Raw genomic sequence first — 26,550 nt, 5'->3', positions numbered from 1 at the left:
CTTACAACGGTTGATAAATAAACAACTATGTGAGTTCAGTAATATAAGCTTTTGGTTCTTAATATATTACTTAATTTTATTTTGCTTCAATAAAAATTAGTTGTACAATTTAATTGTATTATATTATTTGTCCCATAACTTAATGTTAGAAAGGCTTACGCCTCACCGTGCTCAACCAAAAACGCCTCACCTCGCCTTTCAAAACATTATCAAATAGAACAATTTTACTGTCAAATATTGTTTACAGGAGGCAAAAATATCATTGTTGCAAATATTTGTAAAGCTGTCATTATTGACTGTGGGAATGAACACAGGAGGAGTTTTCGGTAAGGCACAATTAGCTAAAGCAAATCTACAAGACAAAAGAGGATACCTCCAAGCTATAACTTTTGTTTTGTCCCATTCCACCCTCCCAACCCGAAATTCTACATATACGAGAGCTTTATCAAGAGTCATTTGTTGAACCAGTGGCCTTACCACCTCAACGTTCAATAGCTCACAGGATTCCTCTTGTACCTGGTGCAGGTCCTGTGAATGTAAGACCCTATCGTTGTCCCCATATTAAGAAGCAAGAGAATAAGGCTCAAGTGTCGGAAACGTTGAAAATGGGAATGATTAGACCCAGTTGCAGTCCATTTTCATCTCCAGTCATATTAGTTCAAAAGAAAGAGGGCACATGGAGGTTATGTGTTGATTACAGAGCCCTCAATCAAATAACCGTTAAGGATAAATTTCCTATCCCCTTAATTGATGAGTTATGAGACAAGTTGCCGGGAGCGGCCATATTTACCAAGCTTGATCTTAGATTCGGATACCACCTGTTAACGGGTGATTTAGCACAGCCCTAGAGGGTATATGGTCAATCACACACATTACACAGATTTAGAGTGGTTCACCCATGAATAGGGCTACGTCCACTATAGAGCTTGATATTTATTATAAATGAGTATTACATTATACATAGAGAGAGGCTTGAGAGCCTGAATACAAGAGGAAGAGGGAGAGCTTGGGTGTCTCCGGATATGCGCATGGAGAGGAGAATTGGAGCCCCCTGCTGGAGAGGGGTCTGTTCCCTTATATAGGCAGGAGATGAGGGCCACTTGCCATTGTTTAATGGGCAAGTGGCAAAGGCGTGGGTCATCCTCAGTGGGGTATGAGCTGGGCACATGGGGAAGGCATGGGCTGTCAGAAGATCAGAGGTAGTGGCCTGGTGAAATGTCAGGACGCACGTGGTGATCTGTCATCAAAGGCATGCGTGGTGGTGTGCACATGGCTGAGGCAGTAGGAGTTGGCTAGCACATATTGCTCGGGTATGACATTTTGACTAGGCCACATTGGCTTAGGCTATATTGAAATGGGTAAGACATTTCAGGTAGGCCATTCTTGGTGGGCTATTTCTGGTAGGACAGTTCTGGTAGGACATTTCTAGTACCAACCAGATATGTATAACAACAAGCCCCCAAGTTCTTAGTTGAGAACGAGTTCTTGACTGGGAACTTTCAAGTAATCATGTAAGCCATTCCTGGTGGGCTATTTTTGGTAGGACAGTTCTGGTAGGACATTTCCACGTTGGCCGAGCCGAACAACTGGTGCTGATCAAGTGCAACTAATACCAGCTCTGGCAGGCCAGGTCAGCTGGTGATGACCAAGTTCTTCAGCTGTGCTGGGCAGGTGAGGCCACTTGGTGCCGACCAGGTACATGCACTAACAAGCCCCTAAGTTCTTAGTTGAGAACGAGTTCTTGACTGGGAACTTTTCAAGTCAATCTTTGTTTGGCTGAGTTGATGAGTCTGTTGTGAGTGATGAGCCTTAGCTGCAAATGGTTGGAGGTTAGGCAAGCTATACACCTTTCGATAGCGAGCTGAGCCTTAGTAGGTCTTGAGTGGCGAGCCAAGTTATGTCGGTCTTGGTTGGCGAGTTCGTATAGGCCTTATGGCGAGCTAAATCATGGAGAATCAAGCCTTGGTAGGTCTTGGTGGCGAGGCGAGGCGTAATGGAGTTCACACATACAATTTCGCACTTATGACATAATGGAGATGTATGTAATGATGACGTGATGAGGATGTATGTGATGATGACGTGATGAGGATGTATGTGATGATGACATGATGTATGTAATGATCATGTGAAAATGATATACGTTACATGACATGCTACATACTAATTTACAGATGATATACCCTTTTTCGTCTCACTTTAACCATGGCAGGACTTCGTCGTCTTTCTTTAAACCATGGTGGGACAGGTTGGAGGTGATGGTGAGGCGAGCTGACATACATGGTGTCTCCCAAGCCCCCAAGTTCCTAGTAGAGAACTAGTTCAACTGGGACCTTTATGTAAGTTCCTTGTTGGCGAAGGCGATCAACCAGTATTTTGGAGAGGGGAAGCTTTTGTTCCTTGGAGATTTAACCTCGCAAGGTTATTGGGTCCATATGCGACGTGGAGATTGAGCATACGAGGTGCTCGGGTCGGCTACGACGTGGAGATTGATTATACGAGGTGCTCGAGTCGGCTACGACGTGGAGATTTGAGCATGCAAGGTGCTCGAGTCGGCTACGACATGGAGATTTAAGCATGCAAGGTGCTCGGGTAGACCATGCAACATGGAGATTTGACATGCAAATTGCTCGAGTAGGCCATGCAACGTAGAGATTTGCCGTGGAAGCTACTCGGGTAGGTCATGCGACGTGTGTTCGACCCATCATGCGACTTGGAAATTGAGCATGCAACGTGCTCGGGTCGGCTACGATGTGGAGATTGAGCATGCGACGTGCTCGAGTCAGCTATGACGTGGAGATTGAGCATGCGAGGTGCTCGGCTGGGCTACGATGTGGAGATTGAGCATGCGACGTGCTCGGTTAGACCATGCAACGTGGAGATTTGACATGCAAATTGCTCGAGTAGGCCACGCAACGTAGAGATTTGCCGTGGAAGCTACTCGGGTAGGTCATGCGACGTGTGTTCGACCCATCATGCGACTTGGAGATTGAGCATGCAACGTGCTCGGGTCGGCTACGATGTGGAGATTGAGCATGCGACGTGCTCGAGTCAGCTATGGCGTGGAGATTGAGCATGCGAGGTGCTCGGCTGGGCTACGATGTGGAGATTGCAGCATGCAAGGTGATCAGCTGGGTCGTCCTTGCAAGTAACACACCACGTATGCAAGGTGGTCGGGTTGGTCATTTTTTCCAAGGTGGTCGTCTGGCTCATCCTTGGGAGTAACACACCACACATGCAAGGTAAGCAGGTCCGTCATGCACGCAAGGTGGTCAGCTGGGTCGTCCTTGCAAGTAACACACCACGTATGCAAGGTGGTGGGGTTGGTCATTTTCTCCAAGGTGGTCATCTGGCTCATCCTTGGGAGTAGCACACTGTTGCATTCCTAAAAGGACACAAATTAATGTGCAAACAACCAATTAAAAATACCCGCAAGTGCACGAATCTAATGAAGTATAGATTATGTAAGTACGGGGTCGATCCCACGAAGAACTTGTCGGTTTCCTATAAGTTCTAATTTGAGTACGTAAAGAACACTAATTTTACACAACACACAAACACAATACAAATTGGAAACTAAAAATGAAGTAAGGAAGATAAAAGAAATGAAACAACACAAGAAAACAAAGAAAAACACAAACAGCACTTTCTATCACCCTTTTATCACCTATTTATCACCCATGAACAGTGCTGTGAACAGTGAAAATCTCGTTTTTGGGCAGAGTTGTTTTCTCTGTTTTTCAGTTTCGACCTCTGTCCAGTTTTTGACCTATAACTTTCCAACCGTTTATCCAAAATTCACGTTCTTTATACGGTTGGAATCAGCACAGAAAATGCAAGAACACAGCGCGGACCAAACGTCCAAAACAATTACGAAAACAAACAAAATTCAGTGACAAAGACACAAAACGTGTCAAACACGCAACTCACACACATATTGGGGGGGGGGGGGGTTTTTGATTTGGTTCAAGTGACCTATTTCTATTGCATGAAAGTAAATGGACTTTGAATTTAAATGTGAATGGCAGAGATGAATTATCAAAATGTGAAATTAAAATGTAACAAACACTAGGGTTTCGGAATCCACCCTAAACAATTCTACCCATGTTCATGGATACTCAAGTGATGAACTCTAAATGTATTGATGAAGATGTTCGCAATCAAGACCATGGGTCGTGGCTCAAGACGCATTGATTCTCTCTAATATACGTAAAGTGCATGGTTCGTGCTACAATACTTGTGCCCTCCTCATAACCGAACCTAGGTATGGTTCGTACTTCGATTCGATTGCAAGGAAAACCCATTAAGTTCAAAGAGAATATGAACATCACAAGAACCCTAATAGCATGGTGTTTACATTAGGTATTCAAGAAACCAATTCACATGGATGGTTCTTACTCCATCCATCTATTGCTTAGGAAAACATGAAGATACACATAATCCCAACAACCTCAAGAAGCATGCTTTCAAAGGTAATCAATCAAGGAAAACACACATCAAGGATAGATTAATTTGGTGAATTGGAATTCATCAATTGTTGTCAAGAAACCAATTCACATGATGCTCACTTAAACAAGTTCAATCATTTGTTGCTAATTAGAAATTGTGTTCTTGGTTATCTTACACAACTTCTCAACTTTAGCTACATGCATACAACCTAAGGTGATTAAGCAAAGGAAGCAAACACATATCATAAAATTCAATTAGTGAATGGGGTTCATCAACAACATCTAGAAATTCATACACTCAAGCATCAAAACAATAAGGTAATCATGTTTAGGGCTTCAACCTAAGCCCTAGCTATGGAGTTTAGTTGCTCATACTTATTCCAAATACAAACTCAAAATCAAATTAGAAAGAGTTTACAGATTTTGAGAAAATTGTGAAAGCTTCAAGCTCATCAATGGTGGAAGCTTTCTTCTCCACTTTGCTTGGCTGCACCTTGGCTTTCTCCTAGCTCCAAACTCTCCAAAATCTGCTCTCTTGTGTAGAATGACAGAATTTAATTGCTTTCCACGTTCAAAGGCTCCCAATATCAGATTGCAATTTTGACTTCTCCTCCCTCTCTCCTCCTTTCCAGCTTTTACCTTTTAATATAAAACTACCACCTTTGATAAAGCCTTAGCCCATTGTCCCCTTGCCATGATGGAGCTTTGACTTCACAAAGATGCCAAAAGCTCAGAAAATATCTATTTTACAAATGTAATTCCTTGTTACCAAGGGTTATGGTAACAAGAAGTTAAGATGACACAAGGGAGGTAAAAGCTGGCCAAATCCGGATTTCCAGAACTGTGGTAACATGCTGGATTGGTTGGATAGGCAATACTTGTCCAATGGAGCTCAAATTTGGATATGTTGTAGTTAACATCCATTGGAACAAGTCTCATGAAGATCATGACCTCATCCGAGCACCAGAGCATGTTGATGCCAGGCCAAGAAGTTGACCTACGAAAATGAACAAAAACAGAATTTATAACTAATAATGCACTTTTAGCTCATTTTCATCACAACCAAGGTAAAATCTAAGAAAACACCAAAAGGAAGTAAAAAGCTATAAAATGTCAAGAACTAACTCAAAATAATAGGTGAATAACATGAAAAATCATGTGTAAAAATGAACCGAACAAACTTCCCAAACTTATCTTTTGCTAGTCCTCGAGCAAAACAGAAACTGAAACAAGGCTCGAAACAAAACTTTCCGAACACCTTCCAAAAAGAGAGTGACTCATGCAAACGACTCAAAGGTTTTCAAAAGAAAAACTCAGTTTAGACATTAGTCACAAGGTGGCAAAGTTCAGAACACAACATGCTCAAGTGTAGTAGTGTGATGGCCAAATGGAACTCATTCTCCAATTTCAGTTTTCACATAACTTCAAAAATCATACCAAGCACAAATGTAACTTCAAATCTCACCAAAGTTGTCCTCTCACAAATGAATCACTCGGAAGAGGGGTACAATGCATCACTCAATAGTAAATATGAGAATAGAGTTAAACCATAAGGGACTTAACTCACAATTAGCAAGATGAAAAACATGCATGAATATGATCTCACGAAGGATGCTAAACACTTAAAAGAAGAATGTGTGCAATTCCACCACATGACATTTAGGATCAATTTAGGTCTTTATTATAGGTTGTAATGGGGCTAAGGGTGCAAGGTGAGTAAGAAATGAAGGATATGGATACAACAAAGTCCAAGGAACTCACAATGTAAGAGCATATAATCGTTGACTAAAAGACTTTGAAACATCACGCATGAGATTTTCACTCATTTATTTATTTATTTTATATATGTGATCAATTAGACCACAAAGCCTTATACCTCCACAATATTTTGATTCACACTCCTTCCTTCCATTCGAACAACCAAGAAACATGGAATTGAATTTGAAACCATTGCCACTTAACCACAACTCTTCTCTTTTCTTTCACCCTTTGAGTGAAGTACTTTTTATTTTTTATTTTTTAGATAACAAACTTCCCAAACTTAGCATGAAAAACACATCTAAATTAAAGCTCATGAGTTCCTTAGAAAGGTAAATTCTTGTTTTTCAGGCTAAGGCTAGAAGTAATAATTGGTTACTTGAAAGAAAAGGCATACATATAGGCTCAAGGTGGTTATCAATGGAAAATCATGCTTAAGCATGCATAGGGTTAGCTTGAAAGGCACAAACGGTCCAAAGAGGGCCTTAATATCATTTCTCAAATGTCATGTAATCAAATTGCACAATAATGAGTGACTTTTAAGTGCTCAACCAAATCAATGAATAATGAGATCAAACAACAACTCAGATGACAAGAAAAATAAGAATATGTGTATAACACTCATGAATTGAAGCAAAAGGCTCAAAGCTCACATTATATGGTTATACAAGTCTAATTCATGCTTGATACAATCCTTTGGATCATGTAAGTCCCTCAACTGGAGAATTATGAAACAAATGGCAAGTGCATAGAGTGTTTCAAACATATCATGCTAGAACGATGCCATTTAGTGAATAACAAATTTTTTTTTTTTTTTTTTAGCATTTTCAATCAAGTCGTGTAAACATTCATCACAATCTCATCATATATGTCCGGAAAGTGACTTGAAAACAAAAAAAAACTCAAAACTGAAAGGAAAACAAAATAAAAGAAAGCAAGAGTTTAAGTGAAACGAAAAAGACTTGCTATCCCTTCCCAAACTTAGAAATAAACATTGTCCTCAATGTTAAAGAATTTATGCATCAACAATGTTATAACAAGAAATAAAGGGAATAAAGCAAGTAGAAACAAGAACAAACAAAAAATACAACTACAACACGGCTGCAAAACAAAACGAAACAAAACAAAACAAAACCAAACTGAACCAAACAAAACAAAACAAGCAGAACAGTAAGCCCTAACAACAGTCCTACGCACGCAGAAATCCAACCCAAAGAAACGCACAAACCAAAATGAAAGCCCAACCCAAACGAAAGCCCAAAAGCGAAGGAAGTATATAAAACAAAGAAACTGAGTCAGAAGCACAAAGAGCGAGGACTCAGAAAAATAGAAAAAAGTGGGCCCTGATGTCTCGGCTCCTGTGAGTCATGGGATACAAAGTGAGAGACGTGCCGACAAGCAGAGGTCTCTCTCACGGTCCCAAGCCAGAATTATTGCCTTCATAGGAAGGCGTGACGACTTTCGTTTCTTGAAAGCGCTGAAAGGCAGAAGTGCAATTAAAGGGGTTGGGGGATAGGTGAGGCGACCTAAGGGGATAGGCCGTAAGAGCCGCGCAAAACGCAGAAGCGCAGCGGCTAGGGTTACGTAGAACTAACTCTATAAAAGAAGAAGAGAAAGAGTTGGGGAAAAACACACAAACTCAGAAACACATAAAAGAGAAAAGAAAGAACAAAAGAAAAGAAAGTTCAAATGGCCTCTTCCTACCCATTCTCGTTGGATCTCAACCTAGCTCCACCGACTCAGACTCGAGGCCAAGCAGTGGCACCAGTGTGGATGCCCTACTTTGCCTCTGCACGGGGGCACGTGACAGTGAATGACTCGATACTGCTGGACAACGATGTTGCCCTTGAAGTTGCTAGAAATCTAGTGACTCCTAAGGATATACGGGTGCTGGGAGCAAGGGATGACAACCGGGTCGTGAGCGATGCTCTAGCACTAAGCGTGCAAAGCACAGCAACAGTCGCAAGTGTGGGTCATCGCCTAATTGCGAAGTCCCATGAGGTGGAGGTGCTAAGAGGTCAGTTGGCGGCAGAGCGAAGTATGGTTGAAGAGTGCCAGAGTATTATTAAAAGTTTAAAAACGGAAAGGGCAAGGATACTAGAGGTGAATCGACACCAGCTGGAAGCGTTGCGGGAAGAGAACAAAAATCTCTCCAAGATGGTAAGTGTTTACGCCCATGACATGAGAAAGTAGCTGGAGGACATAGACCGACCGGGAAAGCGCAAGAAAACAGACCACAAAAGTGGTTACGCTCAAGCTAAGAATGCAATCTTTGGGAGCTCGAGTGATGAGCCCCAAGAGACTGCACCTGAAGCCTCGGAAGAGGATAGCCGTAGGGCTAGACTCAAAGGTCCTATGGTCGAGACACCGAGCACTGGAAAAAAGTGATTCTAGTGTATTATTGGTGTGCCTGTTTGTCTTTGCCTTTCGGTGTAATTTTTTTTTTTTTTTTTTTAGTTTTTATTTTTATTTTTTCGTTTTCAGAAATGAAATAAAAGAAAAGAAAGTTGCAAAAGACAAAGAAGAAAAACAAAACACGCTTCCCAAACTGGAATAAAGGGAATGCGACAAACGAAAAAGAAATAAAGCATACGTCCCCAACGGAAATAAAACAAAGACGACAAACTAAAAAGAAATCAAAACACAATGCACCAGAAAACAGGGAGGAAAAGAAAGTAAAGTGAAAGTGAAAGTGCTTCCCTATTAACTGGACGCAACCGCAAATTGCGCAGGAAATGCAAAGTGGTGTCGGCTCCCTTATGAGTATAAGTCTATTTAAACCGCTTCTCGGCTGAAATGAGGAGTACCCTGCATTTCATCATGCAAACTCAAGAAAAACCATCAAATAGTCCAGAGATAAAAATCAATGGCATCCTCAGATATGCTCGTTGATGACCTTAACCTTGAGTTAACCCTTGCACCACCAAATGCCCAGATACGGGCTCCTCCAACCCTTGTCTTCCCAAACTCTTCATATCATCATGGCTCGGCCTCGAATTTCTCTGAGGCCGTGCTAATAAGAGCTGCTCTGTCGGAAGGTGTAACTGTGAGAAGACTCACACCTGCGGTGCATCTGCATATGGCACAGCGGTCGGACAATGTGGCAGTGGAGGAGTCCCAAACTCTAAACGTGCAACACGCGGTTTCTGCCACAAATCTAGGCCTGCGCCTACTGGCGAGAACACGAGAGTGCGGGGCACTGAGTGAGGAGGTGGCGGCCCTGAAAACTCAGGTGGCGGACCTGCAGAAGCGGCTCTACAATGCCCACCAGCATGTAGAGATGCTGCAAAAGAGGAATGAAGATCATGTAGAGCTGTTGCAGGTTCTACAAGCAAGAACAGACAGAGGCAATTAGCAGAAGCCTCAAGTGGCGCAGAATGCAACAATGAACATGCGATTAGGAATTTATGTACGCATTTTCACGTTTGTGTATGTAATCACATGTTATGGAATGAAATAAGCATTTGAGCCAAAATTCTGAGTGTGCAATCATGAAGCAATCTACTTCCCAAACTTAACAACAAAATAGAAACACAAATAAGTAAAGGAAAGCAAAAGTAAGAAAAACAAAGAGAAATAACAAGAAAATCGAAATTACCTTGGTTGGAGATTGAAATCCTAACTCAAAAGAAAAATAAATAAATAAAGTAAAATAAAAGTAAGTTTGAGTCTAGAGAAACTCCACTTTGAAGCGATTAGGACGACAACAAACTTCTTCTATTCACCTTGGGTTGCCTCCTAAGAAGCGCTAAGTTTAAAGTCTTTTGCCGGACTTCCAACATACTATGGTCACTTGGGGGGTTTTGGCTCAATCGCCTCCTTGTGCCGAACAAGAACTTTCTTCAAATCTCTTTGCCATCTAATCAACCCCTTTCGTATTCTTTTCTTTTTATGCGCATGAGTAGATTTCAAAAGCAATTTTAAGCGCTTTTCAATACGTGGATTAGATGGAGGAGGCACATATTTAGGATCGGGTGGCCTTCTCATTTGAGTAGAAGGAATGACATTGAACATATGATTGGTACTTGGAACATGGATGTTCAGCTTATCTTCCTTTAGTACTTCAAAAATAGAATAAGGCATTAGATTAATTGAAGCACCTAAATCAATTAAAGGTTTTTCAAACAATTTATCACCAATGACACAGGGAATTGTGAAACTTCCTGGATCTTTCAACTTGGGAGGAAGCTTCCTTTGCAAAACAGCAGAAACCTCTTCCGTTAATGCAATAGTTTCGTATTCCTTGAGCTTGTTTGCATCCAAGAGAGGAATGTTGATTTGCACTTTTTCGGAGATTTCCAATATGTCCTTGGCATGTTGAATTTTTTTGGAACTCATCAACCTGTGAGGAAAAGGAGCACGTAAGATATCTTCATCAGTAGGTTCACGACTTACCTTCTCCTTTCTTGCCCTTCTTGCAAGTTCATGCTTTGGGATCCACTCGGATGAAGAAGCTGCTTGTGTATCTTTCTCTTTGTTGATTTCATCCTTTTCATTAGGCATAATCACTTCCTCAACCTGCATGTCATCAACATTGTGAATCAAATTTTTAGGACCATCAATTTCACCAATTACCTTACCAGTTCTCAAGGTAACTGCTTGAACATGCTCACGCCCAGTTGGATTAATCACTGGTTGGCTAGGCATCATGCCAGGTTCCCTTTGACTCAAAGCTGTGACAATTTGCCCCACTTGATTTTCTAGATTGGCAATGGCCTTAACCATTTTCTGCATGTGGGTATCATTCCTCTGCATATGGGTGTCATTCCTCTGCATGATGAAACTATCTGTGTGTCTAACCATTGAAGCAACAATTTCTTCCAAAGTTGGTCCTTGAGGTGGTTGGTGAGATTGACTAAGTGGTGGTGGATTATAATATTGGGGTTGACCAGAAGGTGGACAAGTATTATGTTGGCCTTGATATGGTTGATATGACCCTTGTTGAAAATTTGGATTGTCGGTCCACCAGAAGTTTGAATTATTTCTCCACTCCGAATTGTATGTTTGTCGGAAATATTCATTCATAGGCAATTCATTATGAAATGAGCCAAAAACATTTGCTTCTTCCATCACAAATTTATTGGAGTATTCTTACATAGTAAGTTCCACAATTTCAGTTGCGGCTGCCATTGGAGATGGTGGAGGTGACTCCTCGGATATTCCTGTAAGAAAAAGAAACAAAAACAAATCAAGATAAAATGAAACAACAATCAATAAACAAAAATAAAACTAAGTACTCTAAACATACTCAAACAAAACAAATAAGCAACCGTGCCAGTTCCCCGGCAACGGCGCCAAAAATTGTTGCATTCCTAAAAGGACACAAATTAATGTGCAAACAACCAATTAAAAATACCCGCAAGTGCACGAATCTAATGAAGTATAGATTATGTAAGTACGGGGTCGATCCCACGAAGAACTTGTCGGTTTCCTATAAGTTCTAATTTGAGTACGTAAAGAACACTAATTTTACACAACACACAAACACAATACAAATTGGAAACTAAAAATGAAGTAAGGAAGATAAAAGAAATGAAACAACACAAGAAAACAAAGAAAAACACAAACAGCACTTTCTATCACCCTTTTATCACCTATTTATCACCCATGAACAGTGCTGTGAACAGTGAAAATCTCGTTTTTGGGCAGAGTTGTTTTCTCTGTTTTTCAGTTTCGACCTCTGTCCAGTTTTTGACCTATAACTTTCCAACTGTTTATCCAAAATTCACGTTCTTTATACGGTTGGAATCAGCACAGAAAATGCAAGAACACAGCGCGGACCAAACGTCCAAAACAATTACGAAAACAAACAAAATTCAGTGACAAAGACACAAAACGTGTCAAACACGCAACTCACACACATATTGGGGGGGGGGGGGGGGTTTTGATTTGGTTCAAGTGACCTATTTCTATTGCATGAAAGTAAATGGACTTTGAATTTAAATGTGAATGGCAGAGATGAATTATCAAAATGTGAAATTAAAATGTAACAAACACTAGGGTTTCGGAATCCACCCTAAACAATTCTACCCATGTTCATGGATACTCAATTGATGAACTCTAAATGTATTGATGAAGATGTTCGCAATCAAGACCATGGGTCGTGGCTCAAGACGCATTGATTCTCTCTAATATACGTAAAGTGCATGGTTCGTGCTACAATACTTGTGCCCTCCTCATAACCGAACCTAGGTATGGTTCGTACTTCGATTCGATTGCAAGGAAAACCCATTAAGTTCAAAGAGAATATGAACATCACAAGAACCCTAATAGCATGGTGTTTACATTAGGTATTCAAGAAACCAATTCACATGGATGGTTCTTACTCCATCCATCTATTGCTTAGGAAAACATGAAGATACACATAATCCCAACAACCTCAAGAAGCATGCTTTCAAAGGTAATCAATCAAGGAAAACACACATCAAGGATAGATTAATTTGGTGAATTGGAATTCATCAATTGTTGTCAAGAAACCAATTCACATGATGCTCACTTAAACAAGTTCAATCATTTGTTGCTAATTAGAAATTGTGTTCTTGGTTATCTTACACAACTTCTCAACTTTAGCTACATGCATACAACCTAAGGTGATTAAGCAAAGGAAGCAAACACATATCATAAAATTCAATTAGTGAATGGGGTTCATCAACAACATCTAGAAATTCATACACTCAAGCATCAAAACAATAAGGTAATCATGTTTAGGGCTTCAACCTAAGCCCTAGCTATGGAGTTTAGTTGCTCATACTTATTCCAAATACAAACTCAAAATCAAATTAGAAAGAGTTTACAGATTTTGAGAAAATTGTGAAAGCTTCAAGCTCATCAATGGTGGAAGCTTTCTTCTCCACTTTGCTTGGCTGCACCTTGGCTTTCTCCTAGCTCCAAACTCTCCAAAATCTGCTCTCTTGTGTAGAATGACAGAATTTAATTGCTTTCCACGTTCAAAGGCTCCCAATATCAGATTGCAATTTTGACTTCTCCTCCCTCTCTCCTCCTTTCCAGCTTTTACCTTTTAATATAAAACTACCACCTTTGATAAAGCCTTAGCCCATTGTCCCCTTGCCATGATGGAGCTTTGACTTCACAAAGATGCCAAAAGCTCAGAAAATATCTATTTTACAAATGTAATTCCTTGTTACCAAGGGTTATGGTAACAAGAAGTTAAGATGACACAAGGGAGGTAAAAGCTGGCCAAATCCGGATTTCCAGAACTGTGGTAACATGCTGGATTGGTTGGATAGGCAATACTTGTCCAATGGAGCTCAAATTTGGATATGTTGTAGTTAACATCCATTGGAACAAGTCTCATGAAGATCATGACCTCATCCAAGCACCAGAGCATGTTGATCCCAGGCCAAGAAGTTGACCTACGAAAATGAACAAAAACAGAATTTATAACTAATAATGCACTTTTAGCTCATTTTCATCACAACCAAGGTAAAATCTAAGAAAACACCAAAAGGAAGTAAAAAGCTATAAAATGTCAAGAACTAACTCAAAATAATAGGTGAATAACATGAAAAATCATGTGTAAAAATGAACCGAACACACACCACACATGCAAGGTGGTCGGGTTGGTCATTTTCTCCAAGGTGGTCATCTGGCTCATCCTTGGGAGTAGCACACCACGCATGCAAGGTAAGCAGGTCGGTCATGCATGCAAGGTGGTCAGTTGGGTCGTCCTTGCAAGTAACACACCACGTATGCAAGGTGGTGGGGTTGGTCATTTTCTCCAAGGTGGTCATCTGGCTCATCCTTGGGAGTAGCACACCACACATGCAAGGTGGTCGGGTTGGTCATTTTCTCCAAGGTGGTCATCTGGCTCATCCTTGGAAGTAGCACACCACGCATGCAAGGTAAGCAGGTCGGTCATGCATGCAAGGTGGTCAGTTGGGTCGTCCTTGCAAGTAACACACCACGTATGCAAGGTGGTGGGGTTGGTCATTTTCTCCAAGGTGGTCATCTGGCTCATCCTTGGGAGTAGCACACCACACATGCAAGGTGGTCAGCTGGGTAGTCCTTGCAAGTAACATACCACGCATGCAAGGTGGTCGGGTAGGTCAATCAACGTGGTGGATGACCATGCAAGGGGTTCGGCGCATGTGACGCAAAGAGTCGGACATGCGAGGTGTTGGGTGACCTTGTAATGTGCTTGGGTCTGACTTGAAGGTTGGCCATGCAAGTAGTCGGGTTGGCCATTTCATCCGAGGTGGTCAACTTGGTCAAGCACGCGAGGTGATCAGCTCGGTCATGCTTGCAAGGTGGTCAAGCATGCAAGGTGGTAAGGTGGTGCCTTTCTATACACATATGCATAATACCGAGCCGATTTGCGAGCACATTGGAGTTGCGGTACCAAGCTGGTTTGGGCACACTGGAGGTGTGGTGTTGAGCTATTCACATAATAATATTGTGTAAGTGGGTCGGTCATTTTCGAACATGTAAAAATATATATTTTGTGCCTTCACGTGGTAGGCCTTAAAAAGGGTCTCCTGATGGCAACGACCACAAGGCCTCTAAATACTAGTGTTTGCATAACAGAGGGAGGAAGATAGTACATAATATTTTAATGTAAATATCATGGCAGCAGGAAGAGATTTATTCTCTCTTTAGTGGGCAAGCATGATTGGAGCAGGAAATTGAGTAGGAGGGCACATGGGTATCCTGGTCCGACATAGGGGATGAGAATATTTATAAAAAGACATCAAATGCTCTTGGAGATATGACCCACATTACAATATGGTTCATGAAATGGGTGCCGTGGAGATGCTATATGTGACCAATTTAATAATAATTAATCATTAAAGCAAGAGATTCCTTATCTGTTTATGCACTTCAATAGAGAGCGACGCCTGGGAGGAGGAATTGCGTAATGGCGCGGGGTAGCAAGGATGGAGTTGACGCAACTGGAGCTCCGACAACCCCCGATTTCTGATAGGTCCATAAGGACAGGTCGGCACATCTAGACGGCTCGGTCCGTACCTGGTCGACCCAGATGATACCGGGTCGGCTGGGATCATACCTAGAGCTAGGTGGTTAGACCAGAGCAAGTGTGGTTCAACTTAGAGCTCGGAGTTTGTAGCCATAAACCGGGTTGGCCATATCGGGTCTGACCTTGTACACAGTTCGGTCCTTGGGTCTAGTAGCCAATAATTTTTGTGGGATGCTTTGGGAACGAGTCGAGCTGTTTCTCCATTTCTTGTCTCGCTTGCTACCCTTGATTTTCACAAGTGGAGGGGCCTAGGTGTCTTGAGCAGATTTCGCAGCTGAGCAGCAACCTACTCTGCTTATCACAGTCGGCTAGAAGTAGCTGGACCATGAATATGGTTTTTCGGTGGAGATGGATTTCGAGGTGGAGAAGGATGAGAACGACATAAACCTTTCGTGTCGTTTCCCACAGACGGCGCCAACTGTTAACGGGTGATTTAGCACAGCCCTAGAGGGTATATGGTCAATCACACACATTACACAGATTTAGAGTGGTTCACCCACGAATAGGGCTACGTCCACTATAGAGCTTGATATTTATTATAAATGAGTATTACATTATACATAGAGAGAGGCTTGAGAGCCTGAATACAAGAGGAAGAGGGAGAGCTTGGGTGTCTCCGGATATGCGCATGGAGAGGAGAATTGGAGCCCCCTGCTGGAGAGGGGTCTGTTCCCTTATATAGGCAGGAGATGAGGGCCACTTGCCATTGTTTAATGGGCAAGTGGCAAAGGCGTGGGTCATCCTCAGTGGGGTATGAGCTGGGCACATGGGGAAGGCATGGGCTGTCAGAAGATCAGAGGTAGTGGCCTGGTGAAATGTCAGGACGCACGTGGTGATCTGTCATCAAAGGCATGCGTGGTGGTGTGCACATGGCTGAGGCAGTAGGAGTTGGCTAGCACATATTGCTCGGGTATGACATTTTGACTAGGCCGCATTGGCTTAGGCTATATTGAAATGGGTAAGACATTTCAGGTAGGCCATTCTTGGTGGGCTATTTCTGGTAGGACAGTTCTGGTAGGACATTTCTAGTACCAACCAGATATGTATAACAACACCACCAAATCCGTATGTACGAAGAGGACATTCCGAAAATAGAGGTTCACAGTCATGCCCTTCGGTCTCACTAATTCTCCCTCCACTTTTCAAGCTCTGATGAACTCAATTTTTCGTTCCCTGTGCTAGCCCTGCCAGATTTTTCCAAGTTATTCGTGGTTGCGTGTGATGCATCTAATGTGGGAATTAGAGCCATTCTGTACCAGGACAAACATCCAATCGCTTATGTGAGTAAAGCTCTCTCAGATAAGCACAAAAGCCTATCTTTGTACGACAAGGAGATGATGTCAGTTGTATTTGCAGTTCAACACTTGAGACCATACCAAGGTCTAAAATATCGAGAGTTTCGGAAATATCGGTGGTCCAAAAACACGGATATATCAATGGAAATATCGAGGAAATATCGATATCGATAAAAATTGAATAAAAATCACGGAAATTGTGAGAAAAACTTGGAAATTTTTATTGAAACTTTAGAGGATGTTTATTTAGTCAATTATCTATTATTTTATCACAAAAAATTGGAATAAAATGCATGACATGGTTTGTTTGTTTGACCTGACAAACACTGTGTCTTTAGAAAATATGTAGTAATTAGTGAAAGAAAATTAAACACACCATAATTTTTTAGTTATAATAATTTACTACAATATATTACATATGATAAGATATATGAGCTTGACAAAAAAACAAAAATAAAATTGTTTGTGCCTAATAAATCACGGCCATAAGTTGGCCGAAGGAGCTCTTTCTCGAGGCCCCAGCACTTATTCGTAAAGGCTGAAACGCAGCGTTTCGCTAGGGCGATTAGACGTGGACATTCTCACAAGGAATTCTGACAGCCTGAGATATTGGTTCACCAGCTATCCAGGTCATAAATGCGTCTCCACAGCCAGAAGCTCAGAACCCGATCAGAAGCGGCGGCCGAGATTCACCAGGATTTCTGGGGTCACACCACCATACTTCACGATCCCAAATGTCGATTGGACTGCCCACTTGCTCCAATCCAGCGCCACCATGCAGATTTTTAGCCTCGATTACTCCTCCAGGGACTCTTCCTATAAATACAAGACTCGAGCTACATTCAAAGGGTTCAACACCAAAACAAAGCCTCCCACGGAGCAACTTATTTTTTTCCTGTAATGCACTTTCAATATCTTTACTTGCTTTCCTAGGAGTAGTGTTAGTTTGTAAGGAAAATTCACTCATCAATATATCATACGACCCTTGATTTTCAAGGCGCCGGAGCACCATCCTTGTTGTTCGTTCACTCACCCCACATATCATACGACCGTCGCTCCCTGAGCAGCGCGCCGGAGCACCACCCAAAAACCACCACCTACACCATCACTCAACGGCCTTGTAGTTCAGGCCGTGAACCTAACAGCCGAGACCATTTCCTCTCTCGGCTACAATCGTTTGATTAGGAAAACGAGTTCAAATAGGCGCACCACTCAACCATCCAACGCTCATCAAATCATCGACGCACAGTAGACCGTGCTGGCACGCCCGCACCCAAAAGCAGGAAACCGCGTGTTAACGCATATCCCCTCAGCATGAAGGGCAGCAAAGCCTTAGGAAGTATTTTGGTTATCTTCTCCAACAAAAACAACAGCAAGTTACAGATAATTTTTTCACACTCACAAATGAACTTTTGGGCTTGGCATGAAGGGCATGTGGCATGAGAGCAAAATTACCATGGGTTTAGCACTTTGGGAAAGAGAAAGTTTGTGGGTTCCTATGAAGATTAGAGGTTTTAATGGAAGAGAGTTTTGGGTGATTTTCGTAGCTTCCGGCAGCTTGACAGTGACTCTGTCAGAGCTGTAGCAATCTGCCAAAGCAGGGGAGATGAGGGAAATGGGCTAGCAAAGCACGAAAATTTGCTGGGTTTGCAAGAGAGAAAGCTTGCTCTCTGAAGGTTGCGGGTTGGTTTGTGTTGGGTAGGAGAAGCCCTATTTATAGTTGCTGGGGTTTGTTCTTCTCCAAGAAACCCTAATGGTTTCTTCCCAACTTAGCTAAGTTTTCCTCTTCCTTTCTTCTCCTCATTCTTGACTTATCTCATGGTGGCAAAGCCAACTCTGCCCTATCCCACAAAATCAGAGATTTTGGGTGCTCCAAGTTTCTTCCATCGGCTACCTCAGAGGGGAGCCTCCCCTTTTCACCCATCTTCTTTCTCCTCTTTCTTCCTCTTTCCATGGCCAAACCTGATGGGGGAAAGGAAGTAGATGTGCCTGCTGGTTTAAGAGATGGCATCCTCCCTTGCGTGCCAAAATCCCTTGGTTTCTTGGTTTCTTGCATTTGGAACTTGTTCCCAGCAGCCACCCACGTGTAGATTTCCAACGTTCCTTGGTGGTTTTGTCTCCAAACTGAGTGCCAGGGCTTGAGCTGGTTTTTATCTTAATTATGTTGGTCTTTTGGGACAACCACATGATCTATCCAATGGATGGGATGGCTTTGTCAAAGGTTGGGCTTTTTGGTTAGTTTGTTCTAATTGGATCAATGGGCTTATTTTGGCTAGTTTATTCTAATTGGGTCAATGGGCTTATTTTGGTTGAGGCAATGGTCCATCTCCTTTCTTGTGCTTACCCATGTTTGGGCCTAAGAAAATGGGCTTGAGTCCCGAGGCCCCCAAGTGACCCGAGACTTCCATTTCTCGACCCATCGATGGGCCCCATGATAACTTGTGTGCAAGCGCGTATGACGAACTTTCACGTGCCCTAATCGGGCTTCTCCTCGGTAAGGTATTGCATTGGGCCGAGAATTTATTTGGGCCGAACCGTGGATTTTTTGGGCCTCAACAATAATATTAGCTTGTAGAAATTTTAAAGACCATATAAATATTACACGTCGTAGCTTTATTAACAAACTTAGTCGCAGCGTGTTGGATAAGGCGCAGTGGATTGATGGAAGATAGAGAGGTTTGAATCCCCATGTTGGCAAAAGCGCATTTTCTCAACAAATTTCATTTATTTTTTAGTTTCATATTGCGATATTATCGATCGGATGCCTTGTCTTGCAAACCACAATTTTTTGCCATCATGGGGTTATCAACACCCATTTTTGATAGTGTGTCACAAATAAAAGCCGATTGCCTCAATGACACAGAAGCCATGAACATTATTCAAGCTTTGCTTTGCAAGCCCAAGCTCCTACTAAACCACATTTTTCTTGGCAGAACAATTGCCTCTTATACAAAACAAAATATATGTCCCCCCTACTTCAAAGTGGAGGGATCAAATTATGGAGGAGTTCCACAACTCTCCAGCAACTAGCCATTCTGGACAGTTACGAACATATGAGCGCATTTGTTGAATGTAAATACAAAGTATGATTGCACTAGTAAACTTGGGAGAGAATTCTTATTAGACCCAAACAACCAACTTGGCTATTAAATAGCCTTACATCAAACAGGAAATAAGATAACAGCCCATGATTATACAGGTCTTAGAATCGTGGTAAGTGACTAAAACAGAAACAGAAAGATAACCTTGTCCCTCAAGTATAGGAGGGTTATTAACACGTCTAGGAATAAATCCAAGAATAAAGGAATCCTAACAGCTAGAATCTTAACAACTTCAACATCCTCCCTTAAACTGAATACCATTGATATTCAGTTTATTCCAAGGTATTTGCAGACATCTATTAAATCTCGCAGCTTCAGAAACGCTTCAAGCTCCAATGGCTTTGTCATGATGTCTGCAATCTGCTCTTGAGTAAAACACTGCAACAGCTCCACTACCTCATCTTTGACAAGGTCTCGAAGAAAATGAAATCGCACGTCTATGTGCTTGCTATGACCATGCATTACCGGATTCTTTGAAAGCTTAATGGTTGAGACATTATCACAATAAACCACTGTCGGACCAGTTTGCCTCAAGTTTAAACTTCTCAAAATTCTTCTTAACCATACTAATTGACACGCACTCGAAGCTGCAGCAATAAACTCTGCTTCAGTAGTAGAAAGAGTAACCACTGGTTGCTTCTTCAAGGACCATGAAACTGCTCCTGAATTCATCATAAAGACATAACCTGAATTACTTTTTCTATCATCTTGATCACTAGCATAGTCACTGTCCGTGTAGCCAATAAGTTCTTCACATCCTCCCTTCTTATAGAATATCCCAAAACCAACAGTGCCTTTCACGTACCTTAGAATCCTTTTAGCTGTCAATAAATGAGACTCAGTAGGATGCTCCATGTACCTACTAATTAGACTTACAGCAAACATAAGATCAGGGTGTGTAGCTGTTAAGTACATGAGACTTCCAACCATTTGCTTATAAAGCGTGCTATCAACTCCCACTCCTCCTTCATCACGAGTAAGCTTAAATCCAGGAACCACAGGGTTATGCACTGAGTTGCATTGATTCATGTTAAACCTTTCCAACACTTCCTATGCATACTTCCGTTGACTAATAAATATGCCATCCATTGTCTGCACCACTTCAATGCCAAGAAAGTACCTCATTTTTCTGAGATCAGTCATATCAAACTCAACCATCATGGACCTTTTGAATTGCTCGAACAACAACTCATCATTCCCAGTGAAAATAAGATCATCAACATAGAGACATACAATCAAAATTTTACCTTCATTAGCTGTCTTAATGAACAATGTATGTTCGTGGGGACATTTATTAAAACCCTCCTTGATGAAATACGACTCTATTCAACTGTACCATGCCCGTGGAGCTTGCTTGAGTCCGTATAGTGCCTTTTTGAGACGATATACCTTGGATTCGCTCCCCTTCTGTTCATAACCAGGTGGCTGCGCAACAAAAACTTCCTCATTAATCTCTTCATGCAAAAAAGCTGGTTTGACGTCAAGTTGGTAAATCTTCCAATTCCGTTGTGCAGCAAGGGAAATAACCACTCGAATTGTATCCAATTGAGCCACCGGTGCAAACACTTCAGAAAAATCAACTCCATATTTTTGATTATATCCCTTGGTAACAAGTCGAGCTTTGTACTTGTCCACCTCCCTATTTTCATTCAATTTTGTGTTGAAAACCCACTTTACTCCAATAGTCTTTCCCCCGGATGGCAGATCAGTCAATTCCCACGTATCATTCTTCTCTATGGCTTCTATTTCTCGATCCATTGCTTGTTTCCACTTCTCACTCTGCACGGCAGCTTCATAAGTAGTGGGATCACCATTAGTAAACAAGGCTAGATGAGCCAAGTTCACGTGTTCTTCATCAAAGAGACCTTCACCAGTTTCATAATCTCTCATCCAAAGTGGTGGCCTTCGAGTTCGTCCCTCTGGAGTTGAACTGCCTTCATTCATGATATCTCTTGCTTCTAATGAATCACTACCATCAGACTCATTGTGGTCCATATCTTCATTAGCTCCATATCTGTCTTCATCTCCTTCATCTTCTGTAACTGTTTCTTCATCAGTTTCCCATTCAAGATCAGCTAAAATAATCTGCTCATGACTGTCATCCCAATTCCATTGTTGATCTTCCTCAAAAACCACATCTCGGCTTACAATAATTTTCTGTGAAATGGGATCAAACAATCTATAAACTTTGGACTCTTCACTTACCCCCAACAGTATGCATTTGAGGCTTTTGTTATCAAGTTTGACTCTTTTGCTATCAGGTACATGTACATGAGATAGGCAGCCAAAGACTCTAAAGTGATCCACCGATGGTTTGCGCCCACTCCAAGCTTCTTCAGGTGTCTTGTTTTTCACAGCAAGGGTTGGACTTCGATTCAATACATGTACTGCCCAGTTCACTACTTTTGGCCATAAAGTTTTTGGAATTTTCTTCTATGACAGCATGCACCTAACCATATTCATCATAGTCCGATTCTTCCTTTCAACAATGCCGTTTTGTTGAGGAGTGTAGGCAGCCGTCAACTGTCTGTGAATGCCATTCGTATTGCAAAATTTTGTGAATTCAAGTGATGTGAACTCACCTCCTCGATCTGTCCTCAAACCTCTTATAAATGCTCATGTTTCCTTCTCCACTCTAGCTTTATACGCTTTGAACATAGCAAAGGCTTCTGATTTTTCCACCAGAAAATAAACCCAAGTTCTTCTACTGTAATCATCAATAAAAGTGATGAGATATCACTTCTTACTATTTGAGATTGGACTTATTGGGCCCCATATGTCAGCATGTATCAACTGTAGTATCTTGGAAGCCCTCCACACACTCTCCCTTGGAAAAGAATCACGATGCTGCTTTCCCACAAAGCAGTCTTCACATACTTTCTGAGAATCTTTGATCTTTGGCAGCCCTTCAACCATATTCTTTTGTTGTAGCACTTTCAGTCCATTCCAATTTAAATGCCTATATCGACAATGCCAACGATGTGCTTGATCTGCGGTTGTCATGGAGAGACAGTTTTATTCCTTCAATGAGCAGCGAGCAACCAATACAAACATCCTATTGTATGTCATCTCAATTTCAAGAATTAGACCTTTCTCAGAATGAAAAATCTCACACTTTCCATGTTGTATGAGCACTGCGAGTCCCCTCTCTTGCAGTTGACCAATACTCAACAGATTATTCTTCAATTCTGGTACAAAGAAGACTCCTATAATCACAAGCACGATCCCATGTACCTCCATTCGCACCTTGCAATTGCCTTGTACACTGAGATTGAAATTATTTCCCAACTTCACTGACTCTCGGAAATTGTAATCCATCTCGATAAATGCTTCCCTTCTACCACACATATGATTGCTGCATCCAGAATCAAGAAACCAAATATACTCCATCTCAACTTCCTTAACATCCACCTACGCCATGAGCAACATTTCTTCCTTTGTTTCTGCAAAGTTAGCCTTAGAATCACTAGCTTTCTTAGGGCATTCCCACTGAAAATGCCCTAGCTCATGACAGTTGTAGCATTCTAGAGTAGATTTGTCGAACCCAAATATACCCATTCCTCTTCCTCTTCCACGATGAGAGCCACGGCCACCACCTCTTCCTCCTTGTTAAACTCCAGAAGTTACTTGGAAAGCTTGTTCATCCACAACATGCCGACTTATTCGTTGTTCATGCACAAGAAGACTGCTCTGAAGCTCATCAATGGATAAAGCATCCAAATCATGCGACTCCTCAGTTGAGCAGACAACATAATCATATTTTGAAGTCATAGACCTCAAAATTTTCTCAATGATTACCACATCTTCCATTTTTTCTCCATGAAGCCTCATCTTATTGGCTATAATGAGCATCCAGCCAAAGTAGTCGTTGATAGTTTCCCCAGTCTTCATATGCAGTACTTCAAACTCCTTTCAAAGTGCTTGCAATTGAGCACGCTTCACACGTGCTGTTCCTTGGTACTTCAGCTTCAAGGAATCCCATATATCCTTTGTAGTGTCCTTCTTCAAAATCGTTTCCAGGATTGAACGATCAATGGCCTGGAACAGATAGTAGGCCTTCAAGTCTTTCAGCTTCTGCTCCTCCAGTGCCTTCTTCTGCGAGTCACTAGAATCAGCTCCTTCTGCTACAATAGCGATCCCTGTCTCCACCAAGTGCCAATATTCCTTGGAACGTAGAAAATTCTCCATAAGCATACTCCAGTGATCATAGTGCCCATCTAACCTTGGAATGGAATGTTGTACAAAACTATTCTCAAACGTCATGTTCTTGTTCTCTCACACTGGTAACTGTGTCTGCAGGTTTGAGTCAGGCCCCGTGATGGAGCTCTGATACCAAATGTTGAAACTGAACAAGGTTATCGAAAAGCTTTGTAAATACAAAGTAAGATTGCACTAGTAAACTTGGGAGAGAATTCTTATTAGACTCAAACAACCAACTTGGCTATTAAATAGCCTTACATCAAACAGGAAATAAGATAACAGCCCACGATTATACAAGTCCTAGAATCGTGGTAAGTGACTAAAATAGAAACAGAAAGATAACCTTGTCCCTCAAGTATAGGAGGGTTATTAACACGTCTAGGAATAAATCCTAGAATAAAGGAATCCTAACAGCTAGAATCTTAACAACTTCAACAGCATTACAAGGAATTTTCACTGGCTAGGCTTGAAAAAACAGGTGAAACACTTTGTGGCAAGTTGTGATGTATCCAATGACAAAAATATGAAGCTCTTCATCCGCAAGGGCTGCTTCGTCCATTGCCCATCCTCAAGCTACATGGCAAGACATTGGTATAGACTCCGTAGAAGGACTTCCATCAGTTCAGGTAAAAATTGTATTCTTGTGGTTGTGGATCGTTTGTCAAAATATGGCCACTTCATTCCGGTGAAGCATCCTTATACAGCTGGTCAGATTGCTGAAGTTTTCATTCGAGAAGTTTTGCGCCTACATGGGATGCCTCGTTTTATCGTAAGTGATCGAGACCCAGTGTTTATTAGTCATTTCTGGAAGGCCTTCTTCTCTGCCCAAGGAACCAAGCTATGTCACAGCTCTGCGTACCACCCCCAAACTAACGGCCAGACTGAGAATCTCAATAAATCCTCAGAACACTACCTGAGATGCTATGTGCAGGACAAACCACACACCTGGGTACAGTGGCTTCCGTGAGCAGAGTGGTGGTACAACTCCACCACCCAACTCCGCCATTAAAACGTCTCCATATCAGGCGTTGTATGGCCAAGCACCGCCTTCAATTGAATATTATACTCCCGATACGACCGCAGTTCAAGCAGTGGACTTGGCATTACGAGAGCGTGACTCCCTTCTCCAACGATTGCGTCAAAATTTGCAAGTAGCACAAGAACGGATGAAATTCTTTGCTGATCGACATCGCACTGACCCGTGAATTCCACGTGGGGGACCTGTATCGACAAACTACCGTCAGTCACACTCATCATTCCAAGATTTCCCCACGTTACTACGAGCCCTTCAAAATTCAGGCACACATTGGTCCCGTAGTTTATCGCTTAGATTTGCCAGCCAACACTCGCATCCACAACTACTGAAACTGAAGGTGGGAAATACAGTCACTCCTTTTTTTTGGTAACAAATACAGTCACTCCTTCACCACAGCTTCCACCCCTTCATGCTGATGGCACATGTTGCATTCCTAAAAGGACACAAATTAATGTGCAAACAACCAATTAAAAATACCCGCAAGTGCACGAATCTATTGAAGTATAGATTATGTAAGTACGGGGTCGATCCCACGAAGAACTTGTCGGCTCCCTATAAGTTCTAATTTGAGTACGTAAAGAACACTTAATTGACACACCACAAATACGCAAATGCAAAATGGAAACTAAAAATAAGTAAAGAAGTGCAAAAGAAATGAAACAATACAAGAAAACTAAAGAAAAACACAAACAACATTTTCTTATCCGTTTTCTGCATGTGGGTGTCATTCCTCTGTATGTAGCTTTTTCTCTCACTAATGAAACTATCTGTGTTTCTAGCCATTGAAGCAACAAGTTCTTCCAAAGTCGGTCCTTGAGGTTGTTGGTAAGATTGTGGTGGAGTGTAATGTTGAGGTTGACCATAAGGTGGACAAGTATTATGTTGGCCTTGATATGGTTGATATGGCCCTTGTTGAAAATTTGGATTGTCGGTCCACCAGAAGTTTGAATGATTTCTCCACTCCGGATTGTATGTTTGTGGGAAATATTCATTCATAGTCAACTCATTCTGAAATGAGCCAAATGCATTTGCTTCCTCCATCACAAATTTATTGGAGTATTCTTGCATAGTAAGTTCCACAATTTTAGTTGCGGCTGCCATTGGTGATGGTGGAGATGACTCGTCGGATGTTCCTATAAGAAAAAGAAACAAAAACAAATCAAGATAAAATGAAACAACAATCAAAGAAAAATGAAAACAAAATTAAGTACTCTAAATATACTCAAACAAAACATATAAGCAACCGTGCCAGTTCCCCGGCAACGGCGCCAAAAATTGTTGCATTCCTAAAAGGACACAAATTAATGTGCAAACAACCAATTAAAAATACCCGCAAGTGCACGAATCTATTGAAGTATAGATTATGTAAGTACGGGGTCGATCCCACGAAGAACTTGTCGGCTCCCTATAAGTTCTAATTTGAGTACGTAAAGAACACTTAATTGACACACCACAAATACGCAAATGCAAAATGGAAACTAAAAATAAGTAAAGAAGTGCAAAAGAAATGAAACAACACAAGAAAACTAAAGAAAAACACAAACATCATTTTCTATCGCCATTTTATCACCTGTGAACAGTGCCGCGAACAGTAAACAGTGACATGAACAGTGCCGTGAACAGTGAACAGTGACGACCGGTCGTTTTTGGGCAGATTCGTTTCTCTGTTTTTCAGTTTCGACCTCTGTCCAGTGTTTTGCCTATAACTTTCCAACCGTAC

The 26,550-nt window shown here is 41.6% G+C and overlaps 1 protein-coding gene and 1 pseudogene across 1 annotated transcript; one reads left to right on the top strand and one right to left on the bottom strand.

Moving 5' to 3' along the window:
* Nucleotides 1-19,861: 19,861 nt before the first annotated feature.
* LOC148296356 (secreted RxLR effector protein 161 pseudogene) lies at nucleotides 19,862-20,623 on the bottom strand (annotated as a pseudogene).
* Nucleotides 20,624-24,317: 3,694 nt separating this feature from the next.
* Nucleotides 24,318-24,999, top strand: LOC148296355 (uncharacterized). Its single transcript, XM_088248495.1, has 2 exons — nucleotides 24,318-24,583; nucleotides 24,726-24,999. Exons 1-2 carry the CDS (start codon nucleotides 24,318-24,320, stop codon nucleotides 24,997-24,999), a joined length of 540 nt encoding a protein of 179 aa, XP_088104621.1.
* The last annotated feature ends 1,551 nt before the right edge of the window (nucleotides 25,000-26,550 follow it).

Source organism: Prunus avium, chromosome 2 (genome assembly GCF_965620075.1).
Source record: "Prunus avium chromosome 2, drPruAviu1.hap1.1, whole genome shotgun sequence".
In the NCBI taxonomy this organism is placed as follows: domain Eukaryota; kingdom Viridiplantae; phylum Streptophyta; class Magnoliopsida; order Rosales; family Rosaceae; genus Prunus; species Prunus avium.
Note: the sequence above shows the minus strand (reverse complement) of the source record. Positions and strands in the feature narration are given on the sequence as shown.

Excerpts from the sequence above, each read along its gene's own strand:
- LOC148296355 (XM_088248495.1), top strand. The coding sequence starts at position 24,318 with ATGAAGCTCTTCATCCGCAAGGGCTGCTTCGTCCATTGCCCATCCTCA. Across the intron at positions 24,584-24,725 it reads GTAAGTGATCGAGACCCAGT|GACAAACCACACACCTGGGT; the intron begins GTTTATTAGTCA and ends TGCTATGTGCAG.